At 39.5% G+C, this 13398-nt stretch overlaps 1 protein-coding gene across 1 annotated transcript in view; it reads right to left on the bottom strand.

Moving 5' to 3' along the window:
- The window catches only part of LOC128698543 (signal transducer and activator of transcription C), a 41231-nt gene that overhangs the window by 11486 nt on the left and 16347 nt on the right, over positions 1 to 13398 (bottom strand). Inside the window, exon 6 of the mRNA XM_053790820.2 lies at positions 8524 to 8670. Coding sequence (XP_053646795.2) covers positions 8524 to 8670 — 147 coding nt within the window. The remainder of the gene's footprint in view (positions 1 to 8523; positions 8671 to 13398) is intronic.

Raw genomic sequence — 13398 nt, 5'->3', positions numbered from 1 at the left:
ATAAATGTTACTTCGCTCACACTCCAACAGCACGTCAAGTATTAAAAACCATTTGTCTCCATTCACTCCTATCAGACACGCTCACGCATGCCTGCTGGAAGTCCAAGCCCCTCGCACACAAAACCTCCTTTACCCCCTCCCTCCAACCTTTCCTAGGCCGACCCTTACCCCGCCTTCCTTCCACTACAGACTGATACACTCTTGAAGTCACTCTGTTTCGCTCCATTCTCTCTACATGTCCGAACCACCTCAACAACCCTTCCTCAGCCCTCTGGATAACAGTTTTGGTAATCCCGCACCTCCTCCTAACTTCCAAACTACGAATTCTCTGCATTATATTCACACCACACATTGCCCTCAGACATGACGTCTCCACTGCCTCCAGCCTTCTCCTCGCTGCATCATTCATCACCCATGCTTCACACCCATATAAGAGCGTTGGTAAAACTATACTCTCATACATTCCCCTCTTTGCCTCCAAGGACAAAGTTCTTTGTCTCCACAGACTCCTAAGTGCAACACTCACCCTTTTCCCCTCATCAATTCTATGATTCACCTCATCTTTCATAGACCCATCCGCTGACACATCCACTCCCAAATATCTGAATACATTCACCTCCTCCATACTCTCTCCCTCCAATCTGATATCCTATACATTCCTATACATTCACTTAACATCTCCCAAAATCTCTCTCTCTCCTCTACATTCCTCTCTTCTCCAGGTGCATACACGCTTATTATGACCCACTTTTCACATCCAACCTTTACTTTAATCCACATAATTCTTGAATTTACACATTCATATTCTCTTTTCTCCTTCCATAACTGATCATTCAACACTACTCCTACCCCTTCCTTTGCTCTAACTCTCTCAGATACTCCAGATTTAATCCCATTTATTTCCCCCCACCGAAACTCCCCTACCCCCTTCAGCTTTGTTTCGCTTAGGGCCAGGACATCCAACTTCTTTTCATTCATAACATCAGCAATCATCTGTTTCTTGTCATCCGCACTACATCCACGCACATTCAAGCATCCAAGTTTTATAAAGTTTTTCTTCTTCTCTTTTTTCGTAAATGTTTACAGGAGAAGGGGTTACTAGCCCATTGCTCCCGGCATTTTTAGTCGCCTCATACGACACGCATGGCTTACGGAGGAAAGATTCTTTTCCACTTCCCCATGGACAATAGAAGAAATAAAGAAGAACAAGAGCTATTTAGAAAAAGGAGAAAAACCTAGATGTATGTATATATATATGCATGTGCGTGTCTGTGAAGTGTGACCAAAGTGTAAGTAGGAGTAGCAAGATATCCCTGTTATCTAGCGTGTTTATGAGACAGAAAAAGAAAAAGAAACCAGCAACCCTCAATTATCGTCCTTAATCCGTTCCTGGAAGGGGGACTATTATCGAAATAGACGATTTTCGAATCAATTTTCCCCATAAGAAATAATGTAAATCCAATTAATTCGTTCCAGACACCCAGAAGTATCAACAAAATTTTTTTTTTTTTTTTTACCTAAAAGATAGATTTACTTGCACAAACGAATGAACATTCAACATGACAGTTACCTTTATTGAAGGCTGTTGTTGATGAATGGAAGACAGGGAGGGGGGGGGGAAGAGAGGTTATTGTTTGGAAGGGAAATCCCCCTCCATAAGGACTCTAGGTCACTTCAGGGTTCACTTCCCTAGCATAAATATAGATTTACATGCAGAAAAGAATGCCAAATAAATGTAAAGCACTAATAAAATGTATAAATGAACATTAGTAATAGGGGTAGTTGATGAGTGGAACGGTCTGCCCAGTAGGGTGATCGAAGCTATAACATTGGGTAGTTTCAAATTTAGGTTGGATAAATACAGTAGGTAGTAGGTTGGTAGACAGCAACCACCCAGGGAAGTACTACCGTCCTGCCAGATGACTGTGAAACAAAAACCTGTAACTGTTTTGCATGATGGTAGGATTGCTGGTTTCTTTTTCTGTCTCATAAACACGCTAGATAACAGGGATATCTTGCTACTCCTACTTACACTTTGGTCACACTTCACAGACACGCACATGCATATATATATATACATACATCTAGGTTTTTCTCCTTTTTCTAAATAGCTCTTGTTCTTTTTTATTTCTTCTATTGTCCATGGGGAAGTGGAAAAGAATCTTTCCTCCGTAAGCCATGCGTGTCGTATGAGGTGACTAAAATGCCGGGAGCAATGGGCTAGTAACCCCTTCTCCTGTATACATTTACTAAAAAAGAGAAGAAGAAAAACTTTATAAAACTGGGGTGCTTAAATGTGCGTGGATGTAGTGCGGATGACAAGAAACAGATGATTGCTGATGTTATGAATGAAAAGAAGTTGGATGTCCTGGCTCTAAGCGAAACAAAGCTGAAGGGGGTAGGAGAGTTTCAGTGGGGGGAAATAAATGGGATTAAATCTGGAGTATCTGAGAGAGTTAGAGCAAAGGAAGGGGTAGCAGTAATATTAAATGATCAGTTATGGAAGGAGAAAAGAGAATATGAATGTGTAAATTCAAGAATTATGTGGATTAAAGTAAAGGTTGGATGCGAGAAGTGGGTCATAATAAGCGTGTATGCACCTGGAGAAGAGAGGAATGCAGAGGAGAGAGAGAGATTTTGGGAGATGTTAAGTGAATGTATAGGAGCCTTTGAACCAAGTGAGAGAGTAATTGTGGTAGGGGACCTGAATGCTAAAAGTAGGAGAAACTTTTAGAGAGGGTGTGGTAGGTAAGTTTGGGGTGCCAGGTGTAAATGATAATGGGAGCCCTTTGATTGAACTTTGTATAGAAAGGGGTTTGGTTATAGGTAATACATATTTTAAGAAAAAGAGGATAAATAAGTATACACGATATGATGTAGGGCGAAATGACAGTAGTTTGTTGGATTATGTATTGGTAGATAAAAGACTGTTGAGTAGACTTCAGGATGTACATGTTTATAGAGGGGCCACAGATATATCAGATCACTTTCTAGTTGTAGCTACACTGAGAGTAAAAGGTAGATGGGATACAAGGAGAATAGAAGCATCAGGGAAGAGAGAGGTGAAGGTTTATAAACTAAAAGAGGAGGCAGTTAGGGTAAGATATAAACAGCTATTGGAGGATAGATGGGCTAATGAGAGCATAGGCAATGGGGTCGAAGAGGTATGGGGTAGGTTTAAAAATGTAGTGTTAGAGTGTTCAGCAGAAGTTTGTGGTTACAGGAAAGTGGGTGCAGGAGGGAAGAGGAGCGATTGGTGGAATGATGATGTAAAGAGAGTAGTAAGGGAGAAAAAGTTAGCATATGAGAAGTTTTTACAAAGTAGAAGTGATGCAAGGAGGGAAGAGTATATGGAGAAAAAGAGAGAGGTTAAGAGAGTGGTGAAGCAATGTAAAAAGAGAGCAAATGAGAGAGTGGGTGAGATGTTATCAACAAATTTTGTTGAAAATAAGAAAAAGTTTTGGAGTGAGATTAACAAGTTAAGAAAGCCTAGAGAACAAATGGATTTGTCATTTAAAAATAGGAGAGGAGAGTTATTAAATGGAGAGTTAGAGGTATTGGGAAGATGGAGGGAATATTTTGAGGAATTGTTAAATGTTGATGAAGATAGGGAAGCTGTGATTTCGTGTATAGGGCAAGGAGGAATAACATCTTGTAGGAGTGAGGAAGAGCCAGTTGTGAGTGTGGGGGAAGTTCGTGAGGCAGTAGGTAAAATGAAAGGGGGTAAGGCAGCAAGGATTGATGGGATAAAGATAGAAATGTTAAAAGCAGGTGGGGATATAGTTTTGGAGTGGTTGGTGCAATTATTTAATAAATGTATGGAAGAGGGTAAGGTACCTAGGGATTGGCAGAGAGCATGCATAGTTCCTTTGTATAAAGGCAAAGGGGTTAAAAGAGAGTGCAAAAATTATAGGGGGATAAGTCTGTTGAGTGTACCTGGTAAAGTGTATGGTAGAGTTATAATTGAAAGAATTAAGAGTAAGACGGAGAATAGGATAGCAGATGAACAAGGAGGCTTTAGGAAAGGTAGGGGGTGTGTGGACCAGGTGTTTACAGTGAAACATATAAGTGAACAGTATTTAGATAAGGCTAAAGAGGTCTTTGTGGCATTTATGGATTTGGAAAAGGCGTATGACAGGGTGGATAGGGGGGCATTGTGGCAGATGTTGCAAGTGTATGGTGTAGGAGGTAGGTTACTGAAAGCAGTGAAGAGTTTTTACGAGGACAGTGAGGCTCAAGTTAGAGTATGTAGGAAAGAGGGAAATTTTTTCCCAGTAAAAGTAGGCCTTAGACAAGGATGTGTGATGTCACCGTGGTTGTTTAATATATTTATAGATGGGGTTGTAAGAGAAGTAAATGCGAGGGTCTTGGCAAGAGGCGTGGAGTTAAAAGATAAAGAATCACACACAAAGTGGGAGTTGTCACAGCTGCTCTTTGCTGATGACACTGTGCTCTTGGGTGATTCTGAAGAGAAGCTGCAGAGATTGGTGGATGAATTTGGTAGGGTGTGCAAAAGAAGAAAATTAAAGGTGAATACAGGAAAGAGTAAGGTTATGAGGATAACAAAAAGATTAGGTGATGAAAGATTGAATATCAGATTGGAGGGAGAGAGTATGGAGGAGGTGAACGTATTCAGATATTTGGGAGTGGACGTGTCAGCGGATGGGTCTATGAAAGATGAGGTGAATCATAGAATTGATGAGGGAAAAAGAGTGAGTGGTGCACTTAGGAGTCTGTGGAGACAAAGAACTTTGTCCTTGGAGGCAAAGAGGGGAATGTATGAGAGTATAGTTTTACCAACGCTCTTATATGGGTGTGAAGCGTGGGTGATGAATGTTGCAGCGAGGAGAAGGCTGGAGGCAGTGGAGATGTCATGTCTGAGGGCAATGTGTGGTGTGAATATAATGCAGAGAATTCGTAGTTTGGAAGTTAGGAGGAGGTGCGGGATTACCAAAACTGTTGTCCAGAGGGCTGAGGAAGGGTTGTTGAGGTGGTTCGGACATGTAGAGAGAATGGAGCGAAACAGAATGACTTCAAGAGTGTATCAGTCTGTAGTGGAAGGAAGGCGGGGTAGGGGTCGGCCTAGGAAGGGTTGGAGGGAGGGGGTAAAGGAGGTTTTGTGTGCGAGGGGCTTGGACTTCCAGCAGGCATGCGTGAGCGTGTTTGATAGGAGTGAATGGAGACAAATGGTTTTTAATACTTGACGTGCTGTTGGAGTGTGAGCAAAGTAACATTTATGAAGGGATTCAGGGAAACCGGCAGGCCGGACTTGAGTCCTGGAGATGGGAAGTACAGTGCCTGCACTCTGAAGGAGGGGTGTTAATGTTGCAGTTTAAAAACTGTAGTGTAAAGCACCCTTCTGGCAAGACAGTGATGGAGTGAATGATGGTGAAAGTTTTTCTTTTTCGGGCCACCCTGCCTTGGTGGGAATCGGCCAGTGTGATAATAAAAAAATAAAAAAAATACACGAGTGAGAGGGGTTGGATTTGAGTCAGACTTGCACCTGAGCTTATTGCTTGGGTAGCATTTGTTCTGTTAGAGGGTTGGATTTGTGAAGGACCGGCCTAGTATGGGCCAGCAGGCCTACTGCAGTGTTCCTCCTTTCTTATGTTCTTATCGAAGACTTGTTTGTGTGAGGGAGGGATGGCAAGTTTATTGTTGGAGAATATGACACTAATATCAACTCTACGGCTTATTTATCTATCACAATTCAACTAATATGACATAATAAACAATATTAACCCTTTGACTGTTGCAACCCCCAATCCTGAGGTGTCTCCTGGTGTGGCAAAATTTAAAAAAAAAAAAAAAAAAAATCTTATGAAATGATAGAGAATCTTTTTCCGATTGTAATGACACCAAAAAAACAAAATTTGATGGAAAACTGACGGAATTATGCTCTCGCGAAGTTAGCGACCTCAGCGCTGTTTACAAATCGGCGATTTCACTTTGAGCCCTATTTTCGGCTAATTCCATTGTTCCAGTCACCTAAACTCATAGCTATTTCTTTAGAACTCCATTTTTCTATCGATTGAGTACAAGAAACTGCCCATTTACCGATTTCAACTACCTAATAATGTGGTCAGAAATTTGCAATTTGGCCAATTTCACGAAAACTAAAAAATATGACAATTTCAAAATAAGGTCCAGAATGAACAATGCAGACATTCCTGGCTCTAAAATAACATTTTCTTTGCTCATCGGTCATGTCTCCAGGCCCCTCTGATATTACTCTTGCTTTCTATTTTGAATTTTTATTCAAACAAAAAATAGAAGACTTACTATTATGCAGACTACTGTAATACTGTAATAATTGTATAAATAACATCAACCCATTCATGACTGCATATTAGAATGGCTAGTTGGACATTTATTGGACAATGGCATCATTTGTTTACTTTTGAACATTGGCAACAATCAAACATTTCCCCTACTTTGAGCTCCATTTCTAGGTTCTTTTTATAGTAAAATCAATCAAAATCACCTCTATTTCTATAATATGTTTTCCATTCTATCAAATGAGACCAGGAAAACGAGAATACAACCATAAATCCTATACGAAAATAGACCACAAAGTTGGCATTTTAATTAAAAAAACAGTCGGAGTTTTTTTTTCTCATTATGCACTGCGTGCTCCAGGATTTTTTTTATATGGTGCACACTGACCACACAGACCCATTCTCTCACATGTGGGCCTACCAGCTTTCTCCTGCTTGATTTGAAGCCGCTAGAATTTATGAGTATATATACGTCAAACACGGTACCTCGTAAGACGTATATATACGGCCGCGACAGTCAAAGGGTTAATAACATAGGAACATGGAATACACTCTAAAATGAATAAAATAAGTCATTACGTATGTCACGAGAGGTGTTGTGCTGTGTTGTTGTTGGATATATAAGGGCCACTGAGAGTAAGCCGTCCATAATGGTGGTGAAGCAGCAGCTGAGGCGGTGGTGTTTTCTGTAGCCCTATATAACTCCAACAACATTGGAGGAGTTGGTAGAATTGCTGAATCATTAAAGAAGGCACCCTCTACTACCATCACTACCACCTTCTACCACTATTACAACTGTTACCACCATCACTACTACCCTACCACCACCACCTTTGTATTTTTCTACAAACTTTTTCATAAATTATGTGTTTCTCACATTCTTTACCAAAGGGCTGGCACTAGAAGCTTTCTTTGGAGCCATGGTAGCTTATTTAGCACTTGCAAGCACTAAAATCAATGGAATATTATGAAACATTTCGTAGGAGCAAGTGAGGGGACCGTCGCTCACTGGTAAACAATGTCACACTGGCTGGGAAGGCAGGCACAGGCGGCTCAGAGCATGAGTACGCGTCCCGGACAAAGGATGATTAGCGAGTTAACAGACCATTTGCAAGCCAACGTTTGGACGAAATAACGGGACTATTTCTGAAATGGACGACTTTCAGGCTGGACGATTATTGAGGGACCACTGTATTTAGGTTTGCATATTGGTTGGAGAGCTGGTTGTAAGTCTGAGTGGTCGGTAAACACGTACGTCGCTAAGTGAGGAAAGGTTGTACTTAAAAATTACTCATAAAGAACACAAAGGTACAATACTGTGAATGGTTGTGTGTTAAAAATTACTCAATACATATTTAAAATACAGTGAAGAATAAAAAGGCACAATACCATGACTGCAACATTACACAAACCACCCACATATGGGAGAAAGAAAGAAATAAGGTGAACAGAAATGTCACTATGTTCCTTTCCCCTATGTGCAGGTTATTTGCATATGTAAAATACAGTAGTACCATATTTCTCTCAAAAGAGCAAGTTAGCAAGATTCACTATGAATAAATCCTGTTTATTTAAACAGGGTTTAAAACCTGGTTCCTTTAAGCCAGTGGATACTTTATCAGTTACAGATCTTCATTTGACTAAGACCACCTGTCAAAAGATATCTGTCCTGTCTTCTGAGGAATAAAACTCCAAAAACAATGTTCTTCAATTATTCCCTTATTCTTGTCCTGTCTCCTGATAAATATAACTCCACCACAGACAGTGTTTTTCAATTCATGCATCCCATAAATTGTACATCATGCAGTTTCCTATGGATGTTCTTCGTCTAATAGTAAGAATGGTGACACTCTGAATGCCTATACTTTACTTTCCCTTCCTAGCATGTGCCTTCCTTCCTAACACTTAATATGAGAACCATTAAAAGTTAATAATATATATTTGATAAAATCCCAAATTTGAAGCCTACTATTCATACAACAAACCCAAAGCAACACATCCTCATGAGTAAATGTTATTATATCATGATTGCTCAAGAATTCATGATACTAAAATACAAACATTGGGACTGTACTATCATGCTTCCTCAGTCTGTTTGGTGGCTCTGTTTTCTGTTTGGGTATTAATACAGCTTCATCTGCCTGCATTACTGAAAAAACTAACATTAGCACTAGGAGAACAAGTTACACAAAGAGAAGCCCAGGTTCCTAGCACTGTACAGTACAAACATACTGAATAAACTAACCTTCATCTGGTGAAAGAGTGTTCGAAGTCTCTTATCACTTGTGAGTCCATGAGAGCTCATAAATGCTCTTTTGCAAACTCGTAGATGCTTACCGCTAATACGGACAAAGTACTCAAATGTATTCTGGCGTCGAGATTCTTCTGCAGGCTAAAAAGAAGAAGCAAGGGGGAATATTAAGTGCTGTACAGCATCATGAATCTTAAATGATGTAAGGGTCTGCAACAATTTTATAATATTGCACTTATAAATGTGACATACAGGAACCAAATAAGGTTTTATAAGTACCAAGTAGCAGTACTGTACCAACATGTGTGAGATAAAACTATCCTTGTGCTATTGCTTCCTATACAGCTCATTTGCAAATAGAAAAACCAGGGATGCAACTAATGTGAAAGTTTTGATCACCTGTATTAATATTACTTCACATGAATACAGTATTTTTATATAATATACTCAAAAAATTATCTATATCATAATTTGGGGACCACCTGCATTAATATTACTCCAAATGAGTACAGTCAGGCATCACTTAATGACGGGAATACGTTCTGAGAAATGCACTTTTAGGCAATTTCATTGTTGTGCAAACATTGCAGTGTACTTAAACAAACTTAGATGGTAAAGCCCACTATACACCTAGGCTATATGGTATAGCCTACTGCTCCTAGGCTACAAATCTTAAGGGCCATGATAAACAAAATAACATGAGATTAAATCAAGCACAAGGAAAAAATTCTGCAATCAAAAACTGCTGTAAACACCACAGGGCATACTGTTTACAGGAAACTTTTTTTTATAAGTAGAAAGAGTACACTCTAAAATAATGATAAAAAGTACAGAATAGTAAATACATAAACAGTAACGCAGTAATGTGTAACATTATGACAGTTATGATGTCACTAGGCAACAGGAATTTTTCAGTGCCATTATAATCTTATGGGACCACCATCATATATATGGTCCATCATTGACCAAAACATCATTTTGCACCACATGACAATAGTATTTTTATATAATATACTGAAAACTACTATCTATTTTTTTTATGATGAGGTAAAATTGTGTGACCAGTGGTTGATAGAAATAAGATACTCTTGTGTACCCAGTTTATATGAAATTCCTTACAAGGACCCCAGTGGAAATGAGTCACTCTGACTTTTTGGGTTATCCTAGGTTGGTAGACAGCAACCGCCCAGGGAGGTACTACCGTCCTGCCAAGTGAGTGTAAAACGAAAGCCTGTATTTGTTTTACATGATGGTAGGATTGCTGGTGTCTTTTTTCTGTCTCATAAATATGCAAGATTACAGGTATGTCTTGCTACTTCTACTTACACTTAGGTCACACTACACATACATGTACACATTTATTTATACACACTCATCTGAGTTTTCTTTGATTTTATCTTAATAGTTCTTGGTCTTATTACTTTTCCTTTTATATCCATGGGGAAGTGGAATAAGAATCTTTCCTCCGTAAGCCATGCGTGTTGTAAAAGTCAACTAAAATGCCGTGAACAATGGGCTAGTAACCCCTTTTCCTGTAAAGATTACTAAAAAGAATAAGAAGAAGAAAATTGTCAAAGTGGGAAGTCTGAATGTGCGTGGATGTTGTGCAAATGATAAGAAAGAGATGATTGTGGATGTTATGAATGAGAAGAAGCTGGATGTCCTGGCTTTAAGTGAAACAAAGCTGAAGGGGGTGGGAGAGTTTCAATGGAGAGGAATAAATGGGATTAGGTCAGGGGTTTCAAATAGAGTTAGAGCTAAAGAAGGAGTAGCAATAATGCTGAAGGATAAGCTATGGCAGGAAAAGAGGGACTATAAATATATTAATTCAAGGATTATGTGGAGTAAAATAAAGATTGGATGTGAAAAGTGGGTTATAATAAGCGTGTATGCACCTGGAGAAGAGAGAAGTGTAGAGGAGAGAGAGAGATTTTAGGAAATGTTGAGTGAATGCATGGGGAGTTTTGAATCAAGTGTGAGAGTAATGGTGGTTGGGGATTTCAATGCTAAAGTGGGTAAAAATGTTATGGAGGGAGTAGTAGGTAAATTTGGGGTGCCAGGGGTAAATGTGAATGGGGAGCCTTTAATTGAGCTATGTGTAGAAAGAGATTTGGTAATAAGTAATACATATTTTATGAAAAAGAGGATAAATAAATATACAAGGTATGATGTAGCACATAATGAAAGTAGTTTATTAGATTATGTATTGGTGGATAAAAGGTTGATGGGTAGGCTCCAGGATGTACATGTTTATAGAGGGGCAACTGATATATCGGATCATTATTTAGTTGTAGCTACAGTTAGAGTAAGAGGTAAATGGGAAAAGAGGAAGGTGGCAACAACAAGTAAGAGTGAGGTAAAAGTGTATAAACTAAGGGAGGAGGAAGTTCGGGTGAGATATAAGCGACTATTGGCAGAAAGGTGGGCTAGTGCAAAGATGAGTAGTGGGGGGGGTTGAAGAGGGTTGGAATAGTTTTAAAAATGCAGTATTAGAATGTGGGGCAAAAGTTTGTGGTTATAGGAGGGTGGGGGCAGGAGGAAAGAGGAGTGATTGGTGGAATGATGAAGTAAAGGGTGTGATAAAAGAGAAAAAGGTAGCTTATGAGAGGTTTTTACAAAGCAGAAGTGTTATAAGAAGAGCAGAGTATATGGAGAGTAAAAGAAAGGTAAAGAGAGTGGTGAGAGAGTGCAAAAGGAGAGCAGATGATAGAGTGGGAGAGGCACTGTCAAGAAATTTTAATGAAAATAAGAAAAAAATTTTGAGTGAGTTAAACAAGTTAAGAAAGCCTAGGGAAAGTATGGTTTTTTGTCAGTTAAAAACAGAGTAGGGGAGTTAGTAGATGGGGAGATGGAGGTATTAGGTAGATGGCGAGAATATTTTGAGGAACTTTTAAATGTTGAGGAAGAAAGAGAGGTGGTAATTTCATGCACTGGTCAGGGAGGTATACCATCTTTTAGGAGTGAAGAAGAGCAGAATGTAAGTGTGGGGGAGGTACGTGAGGTATTACGTAGAATGAAAGGGGGTAAAGCAGCTGGGACTGATGGGATCATGACAGAAATGTTAAAAGCAGGGGAGGATATAGTGTTGGAGTAGTTGGTACTTTTGTTTAATAAATGTATGAAAGAGGGGAAGGTACCTAGGGATTGGCGGAGAGCATATATAGTCCCTTTATATAAAGGGAAAGGGGACAAAAGAGATTGTAAAAATTATAGAGGAATAAGTTTACTGAGTATACCAGGAAAAGTTTACAGTAGGGTTATAATTGAAAGAATTAGAGGTAAGACAGAATGTAGGATTGAGGATGAGCAAGGAGGTTTCAGAGTGGGTAGGGGATGTGTAGATCAAGTGTTTACATTGAAGCATATATGTGAACAGTATTTAGATAAAGGTAGGGAAGTTTTTATTGCATTTATGGATTTAGAAAAGGCATATGATAGAGTGGATAGAGGAGCAATGTGGCAGATGTTACAGGTATATGGAATAGGTGGTAAGTTACTAAATGCTGTAAAGAGTTTTTATGAGGATAGTGAGGCTCAGGTTAGGGTGTGTAGAAGAAAGGGAGACTATTTTCCGGTAAAAATAGGTCTCAGACAGGGATGTGTAGTGTCACCATGGTTGTTTAATATATTTATAGATGGGGTTGTAAAGGAAGTAAAGGCTAGGGTGTTCGGGAGAGGGGTGGGATTAAATTTTGGGGAATCAAATTCAAAATGGGAATTGACACAGTTACTTTTTGCTGATGATACTGTGCTTATGGGAGATTCTAAAGAAAAATTGCAAAGGTTAGTGGATGAGTTTGGGAATGTGTGTAAAGGTAGAAAGTTGAAAGTGAACATAGAAAAGAGTAAGGTGATGAGAGTATCAAATGATTTAGATAAAGAAAAATTGGTTATCAAATTGGGGAGGAGGAGTAAGGAAGAAGTGAATGTTTTCAGATACTTGGGAGTTGACGTGTCGGCGGATGGATTTATGAAGGATGAGGTTAATCATAGAATTGATAGGGAAAAAACGTGAGTGGTGCATTGAGGTATATGTGGAGTCAAAAAACGTTATCTATGGAGGCAAAGAAGGGAATGTATGAAAGTATAGTGGTACCAACACTCTTATATGGGTGTGAAGCTTGGGTGGTAAATGCAGCAGCGAGGAGACGGTTGGAGGCAGTGGAGATGTCCTGTTTAAGGGCAATGTGTGGTGTAAATATTATGCAGAAAATTCGGAGTGTGGAAATTAGGAGAAGGTGTGGAGTTAATAAAAGTATTAGTCAGAGGGCAGAAGAGGGGTTGTTGAGGTGGTTTGGTCATTTAGAGAGAATGGATCAAAGTAGAATGACATGGAAAGCATATAAATCTATAGGGGAAGGAAGGTGGGGTAGGGGTCGTCCTCGAAAGGGTTGGAGAGAGAGGGTAAAGGAGGTTTTGTGGGTGAAGGGCTTGGACTTCCAGCAAGCGTGCGTGAGTGTGTTAGATAGGAGTGAATGGAGACGAATGGTACCTGGGACCTGACGATCTGTTGGAGTGTGAGCAGGGTAATATTTAGTGAAGGGATTCAGGGAAACCGGTTATTTTCATATAGTCGGACTTGAGTCCTGGAAATGGGAAGTACAATGCCTGCACTTTAAAGGAGGGGTTTGGGATATTGGCAGTTTGGAGGGATATGTTGTTATATGTATATGCTTCTAAACTGTTGTATTCTGAGCAGCTCTGCAAAAACAGTGATAATGTGTGAGTGTGGTGAAAGTGTTGAATGATGATGAAAGTATTTTCTTTTTGGGGATTTTCTTTCTTTTTTGGGTCACCCTGCCTCGGTGGGAGACGGCCGACTTGTTGAAAAAAAAAAAAAAACATGATAATTGTAATTATGTGTATCTG

Source organism: Cherax quadricarinatus, chromosome 88, assembly GCF_038502225.1.
Source record: "Cherax quadricarinatus isolate ZL_2023a chromosome 88, ASM3850222v1, whole genome shotgun sequence".
Lineage (NCBI taxonomy): Eukaryota > Metazoa > Arthropoda > Malacostraca > Decapoda > Parastacidae > Cherax > Cherax quadricarinatus.
Note: the sequence above shows the minus strand (reverse complement) of the source record. Positions and strands in the feature narration are given on the sequence as shown.